The following is a 20,337-nucleotide window of genomic DNA, read 5'->3' as shown; positions in this document are numbered from 1 at the left end:
TGTCCGCAGTCTCTGGTCATCTCCTGTACCGTGTCCGCAGTCTCTGGTCATCTCCTGTACCGTGCCCGCAGTCTCTGGTCATCTCCTGTACCGTGCCCGCAGTCTCTGGTCATCTCCTGTACCGTGCCCGCAGTCTCTGGTCATCTCCTGTACCGTGCCCGCAGTCTCTGGTCATCTCCTGTACCGTGCCCGCAGTCTCTGGTCATCTCCTGTACCGTGCCCGCAGTCTCTGGTCATCTCCTGTACCGTGCCCGCAGTCTCTGGTCATCTCCTGTACCGTGCCCGCAGTCTCTGGTCATCTCCTGTACCGTGCCCGCAGTCTCTGGTCATCTCCTGTACCGTGCCCGCAGTCTCTGGTCATCTCCTGTACCGTGTCCGCAGTCTCTGGTCATCCCCTGTACTATGTCTGCAGTCCATTGGTTCAGAATATTTTTTTTCTTGTTTTTTGCCTCTAAAACCTAGGTGCGTCTTATGGTCAGGTGCGTCTTATGGAGCGAAAAATACGGTACATATTATATGATCTTCCTTCAATGACGTTATGGAATCTTTCTTTCAAAAAAACTCAATCCTCCACAAACGTAAATACTCCAGTGCTCAACACCCCATCAAAGTGCAAACTCACCAGATATTGGTGAAAAAACAGCATATCTTTGTAATCAATAGATGTGAGGAGAATCTGCAGCATATCATTAGAAATCGTCAGATGATCCCAGTAATCTCCATCATATTCAGCATGGGTCACTTGTGAATAGAAAACACTCTCCATAGCGTAATAACAGTGTGTTGCAAGCAGTGTACTAAGCGCTGCAGGCTGGAAACAGTTAACTTAAAAGGCTTTTTTTGTGCTTACTAAATGTGAGTGCAGTTTTTATGGGTTTTTTTTTTTATACAGTTTTTTGTTGAAATAAAATTTCTGAAACGTTATTACGCTATGGAGAGTGTTTTCTATTTGTTCACGTGACCCATGCTCAATATGATGGAGATTACTGGGATCATCTGATGATATGCTGCAGATTCTCCTCACATTACAAATATATGCTGTTTTTTCACCAGTATCTGGTGAGTTTGCACTTTGATGGGGTGTTGAGCACTGGAGCATTTACATTGGTGGAGGATTGAGTTTTTTGAAAGAAAGATTCCATAACATCAGTGAAGGAAGATCATATAATATGTATATGGACTTTATTTGATGGACTTTATGTAGGATCAGTTATTTGATTTTCACTATACAGGTGAAATTAAAAAAATTAGAATATCGTGCAAAAGTTCATTTCAGTAATGTAACTTAAAAAGTGAAATATATGAGATAGACTCATTACATGCAAAGCAAGATAGTTCATGGTTTGTCATAATTGTGGTGATTATGGCTTACAGCTCATGAAAACCCCAAATCCACAATCTCAGAAAATTAGAATATTGTGAAAAGGTGCAATATTCTAGGCTCAAAGTGTTCCACTCTAATCAGCTAATTAAGCCAAACCACCTGCAAAGGGTTCCTGAGCCTTTAAATGGTCTCTCAGTCTGGATCAGTAGGAATCACAATCATAGGAAAGACTGCTGACCTGAAACTTGTGCAGAAAACCATCATTGACACCCTCTATAAGGAGGGAAAGCCTCAAAAGGTAATTGCAAAAGAAGTTGGATGTTCCCAAAGTGCTGTATCAAAGGCACATTAATAGAAAGTTATGTGGAAGGGAAAAGTGTGGAAGAAAAAAGGTGCACAAGAAGCAGGGATGACCGCAGCCTGGAGAGGATTGTCAGGAAAAGGCCATTCAAAAGTGTTGGGGACTTTCACAAGGAGTGGACTGAGGCTGGAGTCAGTGCATCAAGAGCCACCACACACAGACGGATCCTGGACATGGGCTTCAAATGTCGTATTCCTCTTGTCAAGCCGCTCCTGAACAACAAACGTCAGAAGCGTCTTACTTGGGCTAAAGAAAAACAGACCTGGTCTGTTGCTCAGTGGTCCAAAGTCCTCTTTTCTGATGAGAGCAACTTTTGCATCTCATTTGGAAACCAAGGACCCAGAGTATGGAGGAAGAATGGAGAGGCACATACTGCAAGATGCTTGAAGTCCAGTGTGAAGTTTCCACAGTCTGTGTTGATTTGGGGAACCATGTCATCTGCTGGTGTTGGTCCGCTGTGCTTCATTAAGTCCAGGGTCAACGCAGCCGTCTATCAGATTTTGGAGCACTTTATGCTTCCTTCCGCAGATGAGCTTTATGGGGATGCGGACTTCATTTTCCAGCAGGACTTCGCACCTGCCCACACTACCAAAAGCACCAAAACCTGGTTCAATGACCGTGGGATTACTGTGCTTGATTGGCCAGCAAACTCGCCTGACCTGAACCCCATGGAGAATCTATGGGGCATTGCCAAGAGAAAGATGAGAGACATGAGACCGAACAATGCAGAAGACCTGAAGGCCGCTATTGAAGCATCCTCGTCTTTCGTAACACCTCAGCAGTACCATAGGCTGATAGCTTCCATACCACGCAGCATTGAGGCAGTAATTGCTGCAAAAGGGGCCCAAACCAAGTACATATGCATGCTTATACTTTTCAGAGGTCCGATATTGTTCTATGTACAATCCTTGTTTTATTGATTGCATGTAATATTCTAATTTTCTGAGATTGTGGATTTGGGGTTTTCATAAACTGTAAGCCATAATTATCACAATTATGACAAATCACAGCTTGAACTATCTTGCTTTGCATGTAACGAGTCTCATAGATTAGTTTCACCTTTTAAGTTGCATTACTGAAATAAATGAACTTTTGCACGATATTCTAATTTTTCGAGTTTCACCTGTGTATGTTTTATATTATTTTGTGTCACACAATTTCACATTATTTGGTGGTTGTGGGTTTTTTCAGTTATTTAATTTATTTTGGTTGTAATTTGAGAGCGCTGTTATTGTGGTCTTTTTCACATTTATTTTTGTTTTTCAATAGCTGTATAATAGCAGCTCCAATTTAATCAACTATTCCTAATACTATATTCACGATGATATAGACTTTAGGATATATTGATTATATAACGATATTTTTTTCTTTGGTCTATATAATTTTTTTTTTTTTTAAGTATTGGCACTTATTTATAATGTTTTACATAGCTACACCTGCAAAAAGGGACAGTCTGAAATGATATAGGAAGACTTAAAAGGGGAGTTCCACTTGAAAAAAAAATGAATTAAAGTCAGCAGCTACAAAAACTTTAGCTGCTGCCTTTTAAAAACACACTTGGACCAGTGGTGTGCTCACCACCACTGGTTTCACTGGCCGTCTTCTCTCCCTCGCTTCTGCCTAAGCGATTTCAGCGGAAGCGGGTACCTGTCAAATTCAGGTACCCGCTCCCCAAAAAGGTGCCAATCCTTAATAGGGAGCAGTGGACAAAGGCTTAAAGCGGAACTTCCCCTTTTGAGTGGAGCTCCGCTTTAAAAGGATAAGTGGACCTTTTGCACAAAAATAATAAAATGCACATTTTTTTGCAGGTTGGTGGTGCTGGCAGCAGCTGCAGCATTGGGAACATGTTAAAAGTTCCACCCTAGAAAACACAAGTGCAACATGGTCCCAAAGGTGAACATATCCTTTAATTTTCTGACGAACGTTGCACTTTAATCACTTCAATACCAGGCACTTTTACGCTCTTCCTGCCCAGGGCAATTTTCAGCACAGTTGCATTTTGAATAACAATTGTGCAGTCATACAACACTGTACCCAAACTAAATTTTTAGCATTTTCTTCACACCACTAGAGCTTTGGTTTGGTGGTATTTGATCACCACTGTATAAAATGCAGGTTTTAGCAAATAATTGTTGTTCATAAATTTAGGCTAAAATGTAAACTACATTACTCTGGTGAAAATAACTCAAATCAGTGTATATTATCTAGTCTGTAGGAAAGTTAGAGTCCACAAACTGTTGTACATATCTGAAAATTGATCAGTCCTGCTGTACTTATGGCCTCTCATTTCTTGAGGCTCAAAAATGTCAGGACGGTACAGATATCCCCCAAATTACCCCTTTTTGGAAAGTAGTCAGGTATTTAGTGGCATGGCAAATTTTTTTGAAGTTGTCATTAATTGCCGTAATTTTGTGGAAAATGATGAGTAAAATATATATAACATTTTTCAATATATAAAAACACTGTGTCCAGAGTAATATAATGTTACCACAGTATCACTGTACTACTCTGGGGAAGTGATTAGTATTTAGTTTTTTCCTTTACACATTATGATTGCTTATAGCAATGAATTTCAAGGCTATAAGCATTTTTTCACTTTTACATACTGTCACCAGTGCAGTAGTGTCATAACCGATGTGCGGTGATCGCTTTATGATTTTTATTTAATTTTTTTTTTTTAAACACAGTTACCAGAGTAATATAATGTTACCATAGTAACACTACTACTCTGGAGAAGTGTTTTTTTATTTTACCACACGACTGCTTATAGCAATTATTGTTATTATACAGGATTTATATAGCGTCAACAGTTTGCTCAGCACTTTACAATATAAACGAAAGACAATACAGCAACAATACAGTTCAATACAAAAAGGTTAGGAGGGTCCTGATCCTTGGAGCTTACAATCTAAGAGTTTGCTACAAACAAGCATTTTACTGAAAAATCTAGTTTGTTCTGTTATGATTAGCCACAGCTAATCACGACACAGATGGGCTATGATTGGAAAGCAGCATTCATGATAGACTGAAGAGGGGATAGCTTGCAATTAGGTAGTCCAATGAGAAGAGAGTTACAATAGTCAAGGCGAGATATAACAAGGGAGTGAATAAGTTGCTTAGTGGTTTCAGATGATAAGAACGGGCGTATCTTGGAGATGTTGTGGAGGTGAAGTTTACAAGATTTGGACAGCGATTGTGGCTGAAAGGACAGATAGGAGTCTAGGGTTACACTTAGTACCCTTGCTTGAGGGGGAAGAACTGATGGTTGTATTATTGATCTTGATGGAGAAGTCAGGGGAGGGGGCACGGGCTGGAAGGAATAGTATGAGCTCCGTTTTGGAAAGATTTGTGTGTCATCAGCATAGAGATGATACTTAAAGCCATGGGAGTTTATCAAGTGACCAAGGGAGGAGGTGTAGATGGAGAAGAGAAGGGGTCCAAGGACAACTCAGTGGAGAGGAGGAGACAGAGTTATAGGTAATGCTGAAGGAGCGCTACGATAGGTAGGAGAACAGAGTCTCGGAGGCCAAGAGTGGAGATTTTTTTGAAGAGGGGGGATGGTCAACAGAATCAAAAGCCGCAGAGAGGTCAAGTAGTAAGAGTACGGAGTAGTGGCCATTAGTTTTAGCAGTTAGTAGATCATTAGTGAGTTTTAGTAGGGCAGTTTCAGTGGAGCGTAGTGAGCGAAAGCCAGACTGTAGAGGGTCAAAATGGCTGTCAGTGAGGTAGGAGATCAGGCGATAGTAGACTAAGTGTTTTAAGAGTTTAGAGGTAAACAGGAGCAGGGAGATGGGTCTTAAGTTGTTCAGGTTGGTGGGGTCCAGTGATGGCTTTAAGTAAGGGAGTGATCTGTGCATGCTTTAGAGGGGTGGAGAAGGCACCATTGGAGAGGGAGAGATTGAAGATGTGAGTAAGGGAGCATAGGACAGAAGAGGGTGACTATAGAAGTTGAGAGGGGACAGGATCCAGGGGGCAGGTGGGGAGGTGGGCTTCTGAGAAAATTTTAATGACCTCTTCAGTAGTAGGAAGGTCAAGAAGCAAGTGTTGAGGGAGATTTAGTACAAGGTATGCTAAGTGGGATAGATGTCTGTGTAGCGGAGATGCCCCTACGAATTGCATCAATCTTGTTTTTGAAAGGATTTGCAATCTCGTAAGCAGTGAGTTACACGGCGGAGGTGTAGAAAGTAGAGAGTTAAAAGTAGAGAAGAGACGACAGGTTTACAGAGGGTGAATGCTTTGTGAGATTTGGTTTTGCGCCACAATCGCTCCAATCGTTCCGCTTAAAAAATTGGTCCCCCGCTCACCATTAAGGACTGGCACATTTGGGGAGCAGAAAGGGGAACCCGAATTTGACAGGCACCCGCTCCCACTTCCGCTGCGATCGCCTAGGCGATCGGAAACTGAAGTTGTCTTTCTACCCTCCTCCACCTGAAGTCTTGTGGGACACGTGACAGGTCCCAGAAGACAAAGGGTCCATTCAGGAAGCGCAGCGCTACTCGCGCATGCGCAGTGGGCACCCGGCTGTGAAGCCTCAAGCTGTCACAGCCGGGTGCCCACACTGAAGATGCCAGCCTCCTGGAATACAGGACAGCTGGTGAAACTGGCTGCGGTGGGGGCAACACGGGATTGTGGGACAGGCGAGTGGCTGTTTTTTTTTTTTAAAGTCACCAGCTACAGTTTTTGTAGGTCTGGACTTCTGGTGTTGTCAGTCTGCCACGGTTGTAATGGTTGGGGCCTGATACTTCGTGTAGTTAGAGGAGCAAGTGAGACTAGTGTGGATGAGAGCGAACCGTTGTAGACAGCAGTGGCCAGGTCAGGGCAGGGCAAGGGAGAGATTCTGTCAGAGGCGGTAAGTTGCAGAGTGCAAAAGAGAAGGGTTAAAGTTGTGAATGTTTCTGCTGGTAATTGTGTGCTGCTTTAAGGGAACAGGGTTTGAAGACTAGGACACTGAAAGTAATGAGATTGTGAACTCCACCTCCTTTCCGACCACTGCGTCTGGGTGAGTCCAGAGAAGGCCTCCATAGGAAAGTGCTGCGGGAGAAGCAGAATCTGATGCTTGAAGCCAGGTTTCTGTAATTGCTAGTAGGTTAAAGGGAGTGGGAGACAAAAAGGTCATGGACAGAGGTGAGCTTATTAGAGTGGGCATTCCATATGAAAAAGGGGAGGATGGTTTTTAGGAGCATAGGGATTGAGATTAAATTGACTGAATTGCGGCTATTCCTGGGAGGAAGGAGGGTGCCTGGTGTGGGGGTGAGATATCCCCAGGAGGTTAGAAGGAGGGTGAAGAAAGGAAGATGGGTATCGGGATGTATGCGAGTGCCCATGCCTTTCTGTCCTGGTGTTTGGGTTAGCAGGTGAGTAAAGCAGGAGGTGATGAGAGCAGTAGTAGGGAGATGGCAGAAGTGAGGGTGATATGTATAAGCTTTGGGGTGAAGCAGATGAATAAAGAAATTACATTTTGAGAATAGAGGATAGGAACGTGAAAAGGAGGATTAGAGGGGGTGGGATATTAAAAAGGTACATGGAGTGGGAATCAAACTTGTAGAAAAGGTGTTTGCTCGCAGTCCATCCAGCGTGCAGTAGATTTCTTTGTTGTATATTCCTGCTGCTTGAGTTATCCTGTTTTAGTTAAACTGCTGTGTTCAACTGCTGCTTCGCACTCCAGCAGAAAATGTACTCAAGCAGGACAATACCCCTACCCCCGTCTGCAACCTCCATTAAATTAAACAACCAGTCTTTCATTTCAACAATGGAGACAAGAAAAACCTAAATCACATGTAAAAGCATACAAAAAAAAAAAAAAAACCCCACATGTTCCAAATTTGTACAATGTGGCAATTGTATTTTTTTTTACAACTTACTATTGTCATACGTGCTACTTCTGGGTGTTCTTGGTAGAAGTTTTTCTCAAATTTTGGAAGTTCATTTAAATCCCATCTTTTTTTGCGAAGACGTTCACCCGGGTTACCGAACTTTGGAAACCTGGGGCCACCCATGCTGGAAAACCAAGTGGGGGGGGAAACCGCACAACATTAAAATACAAATATTGTTATTTCTTAAAGCAGACCTAGCACCAGACACCCTCGTATTAAGTGCATGCTAAGCAATGTGCAAGGGTTAACATTATTACCTCTTAACAGTACTCCCCCTGACCTTGCCTTCATCTGCTACTCTGCCTCTATGACCGATGGCATCTTTGTACAAGCATCAGCCAGGCAGAGTGAAAAAATTATGCAGCAGGCTAGTCCATTTTGCTAAAATTTAATTCCACCAACTCAACATGGTACTCAATCTGTATTGCCTCCCACATGCTTGTATATGCATGCCTTACATAGTCGGGGCATGCTCCTAATAAGACAACAGATTATGTCCTGGGGTATTTCCTTCCAGAACTGGACCGGGGCATGACTGAGCTCCTTGACAGTCTGAGGTGCAACCTAGCGGTGTCAGATGGACCAAAACGAATGCCAGAGGTGTTCTATTGGATTTAGGTTAGGTGAGCATCGGGCCCATTCAATGGTATCAATGCCTTCATCCTCCAAGAACTGTCTGCATACTCTCACCACATGAAGCCGGGAATTGTTGTGCGCCAGGAGAAACCCAGGACCCACTGCACCAGCGTACGGTCTGACAATGGGTCCAAGGATTTCCCCCCAATACAGAATGGCAGTCAGGGTGCCATTGTCTAGCCCAGGGGTCTGCAACCTTTAAGACATAAAGAGCCACTTGGACCCGTTTCCGAGAGGGAAAAAAAGACTGGGAGCCGCAAAACCATTGCAACATTTAAAACAAATCCGACACTGCATATATTGCAAAAAGCGCTCTGATCATGAAGGGGGTTTAAGGGCCCAGTAAGCAAAGGGTTAATCAGGGCCACAGTGTATTGTCATAATCACAATCATAGCCTTAGGTCAGTGGTGGGCAACCTTTTTTTTCAACTGAGCCAAATCTCGCCAAAACCACGATTGAAATTTATTTTGAGAGCCACATTTTTAAAACTGAAAATACATCCCCCATATAGTAATTCATCCCCCATATAGTAATTCATCCCCCCTATAGTAATTCATCCCCCATATTAAGTCCCCAAGTCCCCCCTGTGTCAATTCACTTACCTTTGCTCCGCGCGTTCCTCTCGCCGTGTTCCCGCGCCGTTCCGGTGTAGCAAGAAAATCTGTCTCCTATGAGGATCTGTCCCCCTCGACGTATCTGCGCATGTGCCAGTTTCAGGCATTAGCAGCCGATCGGCGATCTCCGGCACATGCGCAGATACGTCGAGGGGGACAGATCCTCATAGGAGACAGATTTTCATGCTACACCGGTCTTCAGGGCGGACTGTGAGAGGAGCCTAGCGGGAGCCTAGCTCCGCGGGCCGGAATAAAAGGTCCGCTGGGCCGTAGTTTGCCCATTGCTGCCCTATTGCCTGTCACCTGGTGGGCAGTGTGCTCCGGAGCCACAGCCACGGTGAAAAAGAGCCGCATGCGGCTCTGGAGCCGCGGGTTGCCGACACCCGGTCTAGCCTGTAGAGTTCTGTGCATCCCTCCATGGATATACCTCTCCAGACCATCACTGACCCACCACCAAAACAGTCATGCAGAATGTTACAGGCAGCATAACGTTCTCTACAACTTCTCCAGACCCTTTCACGTCTGTCATGTGCTCAGGGTAAACCTACTCTCATCCGAAAGTTTTTTTTTGCCTGACGAAGCCATGTGATTGGTGGCGTAACGTGTGGGGCGGAGATTAGGGACGTCATTCCCGGTCACATGTGCAGACCGGAATTTCGCTATGCATGTGACTTGTCTGTATAATGCGAGTGTTATTCCTTATATGGAATTAAGAGAATAAAAACGGTATTACACTATGGGATCTGTTCCTCTCTTCCTTACATGTGGAGTTTAAGCTGTGAAGAGATTCGTATATTGTGATTTATGGTGGTGCCTGTATGAGCTCTTTGCTGCCATCTGGTGCCTCTGATGGAATCATGCTTGGTTGACCTATACTAGTTTAAAGGTTCATGTTATGAGGTGAGCGGCCATCTTTATCCATAGGTGTAGGTGCACAGGTTTCACAGTGGAGCACTGAAGTTTTTTGGAGCACATTTTATATCAAAACACATTTAATCAAGCACAATATTTGATTGAACCGTCAGAATTTACAAGAACTTTTTTTGTTTATTTCTATGTTTATGATTGTGTTTATGAGCTAGCGCAAAGCTGTTTTCAGATTTACACCTTTACATTACAACTGTCACAGTTTGACATAAGCTGTGGTAAAGCTGGAGTAGTGGGAGCTCAGAAGCAAGCGGTGCTGCAGGTCAAGAGCATCAAACAACCCAATGTAATACCCAGAGAGGGAAAATAGAGGAACACACTGCAGGGGCGGACTGAGAACTCATGGGGCCCCCGGACAATAGGGGATCATGGGGCCCGTGCCCTTGCCCAAACTCAAAAAAGCCTATGAAAAAGGTACCAGGGACATCTCATGGGACCCCCTACTGACCCCGGGCCCTCGGGCAGTGCCCGAGTTTCCAAATGGTCAGTCCGCCCCTGCAATGGACAATATTTTCCTTCTCAAATATCTATTTATGAACAGAAAAAAAAAATCTGTACACATCCAGCAGACCTTGAAGTTATTTTCTGTGGTTTCGGGTGTGCTACATTGCTTTTATGTAGTGCTGCTGGTTTTATCTGCCAGAGTGATAGATGGTGTTCTTGGTGAATGGCTAATGATTTATTAGATGAGAATGCACTCTATTCATCTGAGTCACAATGCAGATTTCCTCAGCCATTTTTCTGACAAATTTCAGCGGATGCCAAAACACTTATGATTTGCACAATCTTTAAATAATACAGTTAGAAATAACATTATGCTTGATGATGTCTGAAGAACGGATCCAGTGGTGCATGTTTATAAAAGCCATCCATGACAAGAACCCATTTTGACCATTATGTATTTCTAAAAACTCCTTTTTTTTTTTTTTTTTATTTCAGATACTTATATAGCCATCTGTTACACAGCACCAGGGGCGGACTGACAACTCATGGGGCCCCCAGGCAATAGGGGATCATGGGGCCCCTGTGTCCTTACCCAAACTCAAAAAAGCCTATGAAAAAGGTACCAGGGGCATCTCATGGGGCCCCCACTGACCCCGGGCCCTCGGGCAGTGACCGAGTTTCCAAATGGTCAATCCGCCCCTGACACACTGCATGGATACCACTGTTAAAAGCTGATCTTCATGTTTAATGTTTTAGGGTGGGGTTCACCTGAGTTGCACAGGAATGCTCTGTGTGTCTCTATGCAACTATGCGATGCGATTTTCAGCCCGCCAGCTCACAAAAAGGCATTGTATGCACTATCAAAAACGCACCACACCAAATCAGATGGTACAGCTAATCTTGTAGGAGGCGTCTTCATTCTCCTCAGACTGTCCTATGAGGCTGCATGACCCCTGACCCCATCTGGAGAGTGCTGATCCCGTGCACCCTCCCCCCAAAATTATATTTTTTTTTTATAGCAATATACACCAAACAGGAGCATGTGCAAACTTGCAACTGCTGCTCTGTACTGTGGCAGATGGATTGGGGACAGTAAAAGGGGAGGACCAGAGAAGACAGGATCAAACAGCCTTTTAACTATATGGAGATTTGAGTATAACAAGCATGCTTTAATTCATATACTGTACAGACTAATTTTACTGGTGTGGGTTTAGGAACTTTAACCACGCCAATATATGACACATTCACCCCATTCCTGCCCAGGTCAATTTTCAGCACCATCACACTTTGAATGCCAATTAGTCAGCCAACACTGCACGCAAATAACATTTTTATCAGTTTTTGAGACAGATACAGCTTTCTTTCCACACATACTGTGACCAGAGCAGTACAGTATCACCACAGTGACACTGTACTGCTCTGAGGTGACCTGGATATTATCCCCCCCACTATGACTGCATATTACACTAATTAACTCCACAACCATTTTTATGAATGCCATCCATTCATGTGCAATTGTGTACTATTGTCATAGCGGTGATTGGCTATAGCCATCACATGGTACAGGTCTGCTGTGATCGGCCCCTGTATCATGTGATCACTGTGACCAGATCACAATGGTAAACCATGAATGGCTACAAATGAAAGTTTTACTGATAGCGTGATCGCTGTGATTGGTCACAATGATCACATGGTACAGGGGAAGGCCTGGTACAAAGATCTGTCTTCCCATGTCTGATGGACACAGTGAGTGACAGATCATGCCACTGCAAGGCCTGTAGAGTGAGCATAAGGTGCGTTCCTGCGGGACGCCATGACTTCCACCCAGGGTTAGGAAGCTGTCGCCTGGACTTCATTTTAAATTGGGCAAGGCAGGAAGTGGCCAAGAACATACTGACACCGGTAGCAGATTGTACACCCAGTGCGTTTTGAACATGGTGGGGGAAAGCACGCACAACATGCCTTACCCTCACCACGTTCTTTTGTGTACCAGCCCTAAAACGGTTTTGTTTGGGTCAAGAAGCTGGACAAATGAATTACTGCACACACGCTTGCTGGGCATGTAGTATTAACCGTATACAGGCTAAGCTACGGTGCTGTGTTCCACAAGTGGGACTGAGACTTCTGGGGAGTGCTGGGGGGGGGGGGGGTCAGAGAGGCTGGCAGACATCACAATCTAGGACATATAGAGGAAGCTTTGTATGCCGATATGGTAAATAAGGGGGTGGAGGGTTTTTTTTTTCCTGTTCTAATTGTGCTTCTTTTAGAGAAAAGAACCAAATCATCCCTCAGGTTGATATTTATTGGAAAAACTATACTGTACATCCATCTAAATCTTTATAATTGCAGCAAAACATGTCCAGCACCAAAGACTCAGTCAAGATTGCCTTTAATCCTTATGCTGCTAGCATTAGTAAATAGATAGGACAGCATATATTTACTTGTTTTAACTTTTATTTTTTTTTACATTTCTTTAGTTACTTGCTGGTTTCCATGCCTAGGCAAATGATGTTATACACCCCAGACAGCTAAGGCAAGAGTGAGCTAAGGGCAGATGGGTTCCCAGAAGTAAATGCTACATAAATCATCTGCCCTTACTCAAGATGGCCATGGCCAGAAATGCTAGAGGGTGTTTTTCAAAGTGATTTCTCAGCAAAATAAAGAATGGAGACATGGATGTATGGGGGGGTATTGCTTTGAATAATCAAAATGAATTAAAAGCATGTATTCGAGTTGTGGTGCTCAGACGCAGTGAATTTCCTCTTTAAAAAGGTCCATGCTTCAAAAAATAAAATGCTACTTCTAGAGGAATTTAGCATTTTGCCTGTAGAAGCAGCTCAATGTTATTCTATGTGACCATCAGGATGTCTTCTGTTTTGCATTTTTTAAGCATTATGCTAAAAACGCTCCTAAACGCCTGTACAAAAACCCACACAATATAAACTCTCCACCCCCCCCCCCCCCAGCCAAAACACAAACACCATCACACTTAAAGTGTTACTATACTAAACCCACAACAGTAAAAATCAGTCTGTATATGCAGTAAAGCATGCATGTTATACTCAATGTGGAACCTAAGGGGTTAATCCTCTGAATTGTGTAGAAAGGCTGTTTGATCCTGACTTCCCTGATCCTCCCCTTAATCCAGTGTTCCCCTCTTATCGCCTGACAAGACATTGTGTGGAGTCACTCTGCACATGCGGTTTGGTGTGTATTGCTAGGTTTATTCTTCTTGGGAGAGGGCATGTGCTTAGCACAGGGCCAATCAGCACTGTCCAGACAGAGGTCCTGCAACATCCAAGAGCAGAATGAAAACTCTTCCTACAACCAGTGCTCTGTTGGACACTGATAGAAGTCTCAAGACTGCTTTAACTGCTAATGAGAAAAGTTATTTGGCAGTTTATATTTACTAAAATAAATCTGTGTACTGTGGGAGACTAGATATAGTGAATGCAGGGTCCCGAGTTTAGTAACACTTTAAATACCCCCACAACCAATCACAATCTGCCACTCTAATATACAGCAGGTAAAATAAGTATTGAACACGTTGCCATTTCTAAGTAAATACAGTCAGGTCCATAAATATTGGGACATGGACGCAATTCTAACATTTTTGGCTCTATACACCACCACAATGGATTTGAAATGAAACTAACAAGATGTGTTTTAATTGCAGACTGTCAGCTTTAATTTGAGGATATTTACATCTAAATCAGGTGAACAGTGTAGGAATTACAACAGTTTGCATATGTGCCACCCACTTGTTAAGGGACCAAAAGTAATGGGACAGAATAATAATCATAAATCAAACTTTCACTTTTTAATACTTGGTTGCAAATCCTTTGCAGTCAATTACAGCCTGAAGTCTGGAACGCATAGACATCACCAGACGCTGGGTTTCATCCCTGGTGATGCTCTGCCAGGCCTCTACTGCAACTGTCTTCAGTTCCTGCTTGTTCTTGGGGCATTTTCCCTTCAGTTTTGTCTTCAGCAAGTGAAATGCATGTTCAATCGGATTCAGGTCAGGTGATTGACTTGGCCATTGCAGAACATTCCACTTCTTTCCCTTAAAAAACTCTTTGGTTGCTTTTGCAGTATGCTTTGGGTCATTGTCCATCTGCACTGTGAAGCGGCGTCCAATGAGTTCTGAAGCATTTGGCTGAATATGAGCAGATAATATTGCCCGAAACACTTCAGAATTCATCCGGCTGCTTTTGTCAGCAGTCACATCATCAATAAGTACAAGAGAACCAGTTCCATTGGCAGCCATACATGCCCACGCCGTGACACTACCACCACCATGCTTCACTGATGAGGTGGTATGCTTAGGATCATGAGCAGTTCCTTTCCTTCTCCATACTCTTCTCTTCCCATCACTCTGGTACAAGTTGATCTTGGTCTCATCTGTCCATAGGATGTTGTTCCAGAACTGTGAAGGCTTTTTTAGATGTCGTTTGGCAAACTCTAATCTGGCCTTCCTGTTTTTGAGGCTCACCAATGGTTTCCATCTTGTGGTGAACCCTCTGTATTCACTCTGGTGAAGTCTTCTCTTGATTGTTGACTTTGACACACATACACCTACCTCCTGGAGAGTGTTCTTGATCTGGCCAACTGTTGTGAAGGGTGTTTTCTTCACCAGGAAAAGAATTCTTCGGTCATCCACCACAGTTGTTTTCTGTGGTCTTCCGGGTCTTTTGGTGTTGCTGAGCTCACCGGTGCGTTTCTTCTTTTTAAGAATGTTCCAAACAGTTGTTTTGGCCACGCCTAATGTTGTTGCTATCTCTCTGATGGGTGTGTTTTGTTTTTTCAGCCTAATGATGGCTTGCTTCACTGATAGTGACAGCTCTTTGGATCTCATCTTGAGAGTTGACAGCAACAGATTCCAAATGCAAATAGCACACTTGAAATGAACTCTGGACCTTTTATCTGCTCATTGTAATTGGGATAATGAGGGAATAACACACACCTGGCCATGGAACAGCTGAGAAGCCAATTGTCCCATTACTTTTGGTCCCATAAAAAGTGGGAGGCACATATGCAAACTGTTGTAATTCCTACACCGATCACCTGATTTGGATGTAAATACCCTTAAATTAAAGCTGACAGTCTGCAGTTAAAGCACATCTTGTTTCTTTCATTTCAAATCCATTGTGGTGGTGTATAGAGCCAAAAATGTTAGAATTATGTTGATGTCCCAATATTTATGGACCTGACTGTATATTTCTAAAACGGTGCTACCCATGCAATCCATATATACAAAAAAAAAAAAGTTCAAAAATTTAGTTATGTGTAATAAAATGGAATGACACAGTGAAAACGTATTGAAAACGCTAACTGAAAATGTATTACTTTATACAAAATTCTTTGTTGGTAATGACAACTTCAAAACACCTCCTGTATGGAAAAACTAGTCACATACATTGCACAGGTGTGATTTTGGCCAAAAATCTTGAAGGTTCTGTGGGCCTCTTCTATGAACTCCGACCTTTAGTTCTTTCCATAGATTTATTGGATTCAAGTCAGGTGATTGGCTGGGCCATTCTAGCAGCATTATTTTCGCTTTGAAACCAACTGAAAGTTTCTTTGGCTTTGTGTTTGGGATCATTATCTTGCTGAAATGTCTACCCTCATTCCATCTTCATCATCCTGATAGATGGCAAATTTTTATCAAGAACGTCTTGGTACATTTTTCCATTCATCCTTCAATATGAAGTTTGCCAGTACCGTATAATGAATAACAGCCCCACACCATGATGTTCCCACCTCCAAACTTCTCTGTCAGTATGGTGTTTTGTACAGTAGCATTTGACCTCCAAACATGGAGTGTATTATGGCATCGAAAGAGTTCAACTTTGTTCTCATCTGACCAGACTATATTCTCCTAGTATTTCACAGGCTTGTCTAAATGTTGTGCAGCAAACAATGAACGAGCTGCAAAATGCTTTTTCTTCAGCAATGGAGTCTTGTGTGGTGAGCGTGCATACAGGCCATGGCAGTTGAGTCCATTACTTTAACCACCTCCCGTCCGGCCGTTGTATATAAAAATGGCCGGACGATGGCAGTGCAGGGGCGGGTGCGAATTTATAAACTGCCTCCCCGCCCCCTGCTTGTGCGCGCTCCCTGGGAGCGTGCAGCACCGCGATCCAGTGCCCGCTGTGTCCTCCGGGCACAGTGGAACACCGATCGTCGGACGGGATCTCTGTATGAGAGAGAGAAGGAGAAATGATTGCTTTTACATCCTTTATGGGTGACACTGTACTGCTACGGTAACAGTATGTAAAAAAAAAAAAAAAAAAGTTTAAAAAAAATCATAATTTTGGTTATAAACTAATTTGGGTTATTTTTTTTTTTTACTAAAAATATAACAGAATAAATTTTGGCCAAGATTCATGATGAAATACTATTTGCAAAATTTTATAAGAAAAACACTTTCAAAGGTTCACCCAGTGGTGAATAAATACCACCAAATAAAGCTTTATTTGTCTCAAAAAAATTCATATGGGTACAGTGTTGCATGACCGCGCAATTGTCAAAGTGTGATAGCACTGCAAGCTGAAAATTGGCCTGGACAGGAAGGGGGTAAAAGTGTCCAGACTGGAAGTGGTTAACAACTGTACCTGCTAATTCAAGGTCTTTCTAAAGCTCTGCACAAGCGGTACTTGGCTCTTGTACAACTTCTGATAAGTCCTCTATCAGAAATCTTCTTGCCACTGTCGGATTAGAAATCCTTCTGTAACCAATGCCATCAGTTTGTTTTGCAACAATAAGGTTGCAAAGGGCTTGAGAGAGTTCTTTGCTTTTAAGCATGAGAGGTTTCTTGTTTGACACATTGTTAATGAGACACCTTTTTTATATGCCATCAATTGAGACAACCAGCCATTATTATTATTATACAGGATTCATATAGCGCCAACAGTTTGCGCAGCACTTTACAAAATGAAGGTAGACATTACAGTTACAATACAATTTGGTACACTGACAAGGGACAGGATTGCTTTCTAACTACTGAAATTTCAGTTGGTGTTGTGGCTTTCCATGACTTATTGTCACTTCCTTTCTTCATGTTTAACACTTTTTCTGTGTCATTCCATTTTATTACACACAACTTAATTTCTGAACTTGTTTGTTTTGGTTTCTTTGTATGTATGCATTGCATGGGTTGTTACCAACGTGTAAACTTTTCATGGCAATAGCACCTATAGAAATATATTGACTGAGAAAAATGGTGACTTGTTAAATATTTATTTTATCCGCTGTATATGTAACCATCCAGAAGTACATATTTACATATTTGAAGTCCTTTTCAGGACACCTTTTGCTGCAGTATGTAGTAGTTAACCCTTTGGATGCTGATGGGTTGGCAACTACAGCACAAGGTACTTTGAGACTGTTTGTTGTGCGCTCTGCAGGTCAATTGATTTTTTATTTGTTCGTGGAGTCAAATTGACATTCATCTTCAACTGCGGTCATGGGAAAATTTGAAGGAGCATGATGGAGAATTTTTCTTGAATGATCAAACTTCTAACAGCCAATGTGGTTTTCGTTTGGTAAAATCCATTTGTTCCAAAATCAATTGTTGTTCAAAAGTACTTCACAATTTTAGGTTCAACAGCTGTCAAGCTATCAAATGTACAAAAATATGGAAATAGTGCAGCGCTTACAAACCAAAATACAATAAATGATATATCACGTAAACCCGAATATGAGTCCTAATGAATAGACAGATAAAAGGAAATATTAATAAAAGTCATTAACTTGATGATGAAATTCATATAGGTGATAAACTCTGGGGGTGAGAAGACAACCAGAAATTGTGAAAAACCCGTCCGGTGGTGTGCAGAAGATTAGCAGAATTGCAAACTCACCAGAAATAGATTAAAATGCGCATTGAATGGTGTTTCCGGCTTGGGGGACTTCCATCTAAAGAGCCCTGGTCTGGTCAGGAATTTAACCACTTCTTCCAGTTAAAACAAGGATCCTCTCCAAGATGTTAAAAATTGGTCTGGTCATAGAAAATGTTCCATCCTCCAAATTGGATGAAACCTGGATCCTGAGGGTTAAGTGCTCATGACAGAGCCAAGAAAAGGGAGGGGTCTCATAGTGTAGTATGGTATAGAATTGTTTTAATGAGATTAAAATTGAAAGTATAAAAATGAACACATACATGTAGAGCAACTGATGATATACAGGTGTGATATTGACATACATCAAGTGCAAAGAAAACCTGTGCCGGCAATGTTACTGACCAGTACTAAAGTTGTAATGGCCGCTGGACCTCCGTGATCCAGCGGCTTGGCGTCTCTGGGTGGTAGGGCTCCTCCTTAACGCGTTTCAGATACAAATATATCGTCAAATGTACTGAGATTTTTATTTGAAAATATATTATTAGTGTAAGGCCAGCTTTAGAGACAACCTTTTATTAGACAGGAAGTGGAAGGAACTCTCTGGCAACAACACAGACCAAAATAATAATGTTTATAGGAGGAATAGGTGGAAAGGACAGAACTACCTTTAGATGTTTTCATTCCTGTGACCCTGTTGCAGATTTTCCCTCCAGTTAGCCACACACACACAATGTGATTGTACAACCTCTGTATGATCGACTTCAGATCTACCAAAACCATGCAATATGAGGACACAGCTATACTAAGCACTGCAGATCGCACAGAGCCAGGTCATAGACTGTACAGCGTATGGTCAGATTGTAGGAGGTGTTAGACATTACAGAGCCCCAGAATCACAGGAGTTTCAATTTTTTTCCACTCACAGAAAAAAAAATAGTTTGACATTTTAAATCCAGTGTTAGGGCATCCACTGCGCAGATGGCGACGTGCAGTCTATAGAGAACAATGCACCCCGGTGTGCTCCCTCACACAGGATGAGAGCTATTGACAGATAATGGCCTCCTCCCCTGCGCTCCCAGCTGTTGTTGCCACCATACGTCTCCGCAGTCTTTTCATGGCTGACCCGGCACAGCCGCCATCTCCCGGTAACCATAATGGCCGCTATCACTCCGCACACTCACGGCCGCACTCCGCTTTCCCCAACACACTAACCCACACTCAGCCCAGAACAAGCATGCCTCGGACACAAAAGACATTTCCCAATAACCCCTTCTCCTCACCCGCCTCGGTCCCGGTCCATGAAGCTTCCCCTCATCGTGAAGTCGCGCAACACACAATTACTTCAGACAGTGATGGTAAAGAATTGGTCACTATTGCGGCAGATGGTCCTGGCGCCTTTCCACGTTCGGAATTGAAGGTGTTAAGGAAGAAGACGTGAAATCCACAACAACTGATGTCGTCCAGGGAAGCGCCAGCACAAAATGGCCGCCGTCTTCTTCCCTTGTCCTCCGTCAATTGCCTGAAATGGCGCGCAACGCTATTGGCGTAGCGTAAAGGCCGCTCTGCTACGTGACTGCGCCGGCCAGGAAATTCGTAAATACGGCGGAGAATAGGAATCCGCCTCTAACTTGCGTCATCCGAAGCGCAGTATAGTCCAGAAGTGGGCGTTCCCAGGCGGCGGAGGAGAGTATTGTGGAGTGTGTTGGTGTGGTGTCCAGGCGGGAAAGGTGGACGCCGTTATGTAATCAGCATTTCCAACAATATGCTACATTCACTGAGCACCATCAATTATGAGATCTAAATAGAAAAGTCGGTTCACTAAAAATACAAGTGTTATATATAACATATTAACCACTGCAAGTCCGGACACTTTAACCCCCTTCTTGGCCAGGCCAATTTTCAGCTTTCGGCGCTATCACACTTTGACAATTGCGCGGTCAAGCAACACTGTAGCCATATGCTTTTTTTTTTAGCTTTTTTGAGACAAAACTTTATTTTGGTAGTATTTATTTACCACTGAGATTTGTATTTTGCTATATAAATAAAGTCCAAAAATTTTCAAAAAAAGTTTTTCTTATAAAATGTTGCAAATAAATAATCTTTCTTTATAAATCTTGGCCAAAATGTATTCAGTTATCTTTTTAGTTAAAAAAATAACCCAAATTAGTTTATAACCAAAAATTATAATTAAAAAAAAAAAGTTTTACATTTTTATATATTTTTTATATTATTATTTATGTTTTTTTAACCACTTGCCCTGCAGAGGATTTACCTTAATGACCAGACCTCTTTTTGCTACTTGGCACTGCACTA

At 42.7% G+C, this 20,337-nt stretch overlaps 1 protein-coding gene across 1 annotated transcript in view; it reads right to left on the bottom strand.

Moving 5' to 3' along the window:
- The window catches only part of DDX17 (DEAD-box helicase 17), a 55,893-nt gene extending 36,358 nt beyond the window's left edge, over nt 1–19,535 (bottom strand). Inside the window, exons 1-2 of the mRNA XM_089681987.1 lie at nt 19,305–19,535; nt 7,547–7,682 (exon numbers count right to left, since the gene is read on the bottom strand). Of these exons, the coding sequence (XP_089538113.1) occupies nt 7,547–7,682; nt 19,305–19,339 (171 nt within the window). The 5' untranslated portion in view covers nt 19,340–19,535. The remainder of the gene's footprint in view (nt 1–7,546; nt 7,683–19,304) is intronic.
- Nucleotides 19,536–20,337: the final 802 nt, after the last annotated feature.

Source organism: Staurois parvus, unplaced genomic scaffold (assembly GCF_062004578.1).
Source record: "Staurois parvus isolate SC_StPar_1 unplaced genomic scaffold, SC_StPar_1.0 ptg000282l, whole genome shotgun sequence".
Taxonomy (NCBI): Eukaryota; Metazoa; Chordata; class Amphibia; order Anura; family Ranidae; genus Staurois; species Staurois parvus.
Note: the sequence above shows the minus strand (reverse complement) of the source record. Positions and strands in the feature narration are given on the sequence as shown.